At 31.1% G+C, this 3,110-nt stretch overlaps 1 protein-coding gene across 1 annotated transcript in view; it reads left to right on the top strand.

The window, feature by feature from the left end:
- Positions 1-1,124: 1,124 nt before the first annotated feature.
- LOC108760891 (T-complex-associated testis-expressed protein 1) overlaps positions 1,125-3,110 on the top strand; it is a gene marked incomplete at its 5' end in the record, with an annotated part of 7,571 nt that continues 5,585 nt past the window's right edge. The window contains 3 exons of the mRNA XM_018507159.1: positions 1,125-1,295; positions 1,381-1,519; positions 2,192-2,429. Of these exons, the coding sequence (XP_018362661.1) occupies positions 1,125-1,295; positions 1,381-1,519; positions 2,192-2,429 (548 nt within the window). The remainder of the gene's footprint in view (positions 1,296-1,380; positions 1,520-2,191; positions 2,430-3,110) is intronic.

The raw sequence follows: 3,110 nt of genomic DNA, 5'->3' as shown, positions 1-3,110 counted from the left end.
TATAACTACGTATTATGAACTATAAGATAAAATATGTTTATATTTTTTCGCATCTGTGAATATACATACATATATAAGCTTCTTACAGTTTTATATAGCTAGACTTAAAAGTTTCTATAATAACTTTATAATGTCAATTATTAGCTGCAATTTTTATACGTTTTTAAAATGTCCAAATATTTTTACAGATTGCTTGTTCATTACATAATAGGCACAAAAATATTTTTAGCTGCTAAATAACTCAGGAATGAAAGAATGAAGTATACTTTCAATGTTAAACGCAAATTATCCGCGACAAATGCAATCATACGGCACTAATTAATACACGTAAACTGTCAGCATCATCTTTCAATGCACGTGCAAATTTATTATTTGGAATTCCATTTCGTATATCAATCTAACACATCCAATATATCTAACATATATCTGGCAGTTAATATGACCCGGCGCGTATACGCGTTCTTCAATTATTCACAGCGACTAGCATGTAACTAGGCCTCTACATACGCGATGCAGTTTGTGCAACGTAATCCATCGTCCAATATTGATCAGAGTCACGACTCACTCAAATACATCAACTGTTTCGCGGATAAACCGTTAACTAACAATCCCAACTAATTTTTTACTCGCGCGTGGATTTTTGCAATACGTTACCGAGAATAAAATATTTTTTTTTTTTACATTAAAAAATTAGTATCTCGTCGTGAATTAATCGATAGTACGGATATAATATGAAAAATTGCAATATATATGTATATAAAAAAGATGAAAAAATGTATATATAAAGATGGAATTAAAATAAAAAACTCGCAAAACAAAATTTTTTTATCGTTACATTCGTAGCATTTCGCAATAATTCGTTCGAAGCGAATGCATTTTTAAAATAAAAATAAAAAATTTGATTTTATATATTTCTACATTTTTTAAACTTTATTAATTAAGTTTATAATTAAATATGTTATAATCAAGCTTCGCTTGTTAAAGCATAGTTTTATCACGCACAAACGCGTAATTAATTTCTAAAAGATATTGCTTTTGACTTTTAATTAACCGGTGATATTGAATGAAAATCAATTACTGACAAAATAGCATTTTCATACATGTGGTTTGGATACGGCTTTCAGAAAGCAGATAAAGCGAGCTAATACGGAGAATGATGAATTAATCCTAGAGGAAGACGTCGTGCATCACATTCCCATGGCTGTTATACTTCCACAATTCCCGCATCTCACCGAGATTTATCTCAACTTCGGTATGATCTACATGAATGATGGTTTCGAGTGGCGAGATTTTGAGTAAGTCGGAAGTTTTCAGTGAGCGCGTAAAGATGAACAGGATCCCACCGTTAAATGTTTGATAAAACATTCATCATTCGTACAGATTTTCGTTGGAGGATTGCTTAAGTCTGGGGGAAGGAATTAAAGCCAGCCCGAAATTGAAGAAATTCAGTTTAACTCGGAGCAACTTGGACCAGCCCAAAGTCGCTGCTATTCTTCAAGGGATGGTATCAAACGACAACGTTAGTCGATATATCTTCATTATATGACTAAAAGCACAGACCATATTATTTTCGATTAAGAACTTAAAAAAGTGCAACTAAAAGTTTGCAACACAACTTTGCTAAAAGCTACGCTAACATTGTGACTGCATAAGTACTATGCGCTTTAATGCTTTTTAACAGTAAAACGATAAAATATAGCAGTATCTGCTGAATATTATTCCTGTAATATCTACATATAAAAACAGCTTAGCTGTTTCTACTGCTAGATAACAGAATTATATTTATCTACTGCTAGATAACAGAGTAGATAGTGTAGTGTATTGCAAATAGTGTAGTGTATCTAGTACACCTCGTGTAGTAACTTTTTAACACGTTATAATGGTGGTCATCCGTGACAATATTAAAATTTTTTGTAAACGCTTGTAAAAAAATAAATACAATTTGCAATAATATATAATTTTACATGAAACAATTTAACTAAATAATAATATAAAATAAAAAATACGTTATTTAACACAGTACTTATGGTATATAATAATTATGTTACATATCTTTTCATTCTCTGCTTACAATAATAAAAATTTTACTATATCGTACACGATAAAACATACAAAATTCGCTTAACAAGCAACGTGTTAACAAAGAATTTTATCGCTGCATACAATATTATCTCAATTATCTCGGATGCAGATCGAGGAATTGGATCTGTCGCATTGCAAGTTGATGGATAACGGCGCACACGCGGTGGGCGAATTTTTGTCGATGCACCGGAAATTGAAGATTCTGCATTTGGTAAATAACAATATAGGACCGAATGGAGTTGCCGGTATCGTTCACGGATTAATAAAAGCTAGCTCGACGGCTCTAAAACATTTGGATTTCCGATTGAATCCTTTGCAAAATGAAGGAGCTAATCACATATGCGCTCGTAAGTTTAACATATTGTAGTGTCGTTTTTCATTGATAATATCAAAAGCAAACAAAACTCACATTCCTCAGTTCTGTCCGGATATTAAGTTGCATTTTTATTATTTCAAATTTTATTTAATATGATTTTCTGATAAACTGATAATAAGATTAATATGTAAACTATTTCTTTCTATTTGTAAGACACTAATTGTAAGACCTAATTTTTGCATGATGAAGAGATTGACGAGTTTTTAAAGAAATATTTAAAGATGTCGAAAACTTTCTTCAAAATATATCAAAATTCAGATATATATCTTTTAACTTATGGAGTAAACGATTTCACAAACAATTTTCTCTCCCCCACCCCTCTCTCTCTCCCTTTTTCTTTTTCTCTCTCTTTCTTTAGCTAGGAATGAGCTATCAAGATAAATAATTCTTTATTTGTTTGGAAAAATGCAGCGCTACTCTGGAGATTATCCAATGGTGTTTTCTACAGAATTCAGTGCCCGAGTAATATAAAACTCGTTGAGATAAATTGAAATTTAATGTTGCGTGCAGTACTACTTTATTCCGAGCACTAGTATACGGATATGTTGCATTTTCGTCGAATAATGGAAATATCACGGATTTTATAGCATTGTTCCTCTTTCAAAAAGTTTTTCTCTTTCTAAATTAATCAGTATATATATATATATATATA

The sequence above is a fragment of the Trachymyrmex cornetzi genome, unplaced genomic scaffold (assembly GCF_001594075.2).
Source record: "Trachymyrmex cornetzi isolate Tcor2-1 unplaced genomic scaffold, Tcor1.1 scaffold230, whole genome shotgun sequence".
Lineage (NCBI taxonomy): Eukaryota > Metazoa > Arthropoda > Insecta > Hymenoptera > Formicidae > Trachymyrmex > Trachymyrmex cornetzi.
This window is presented reverse-complemented; position numbering and strand designations above follow the sequence as displayed.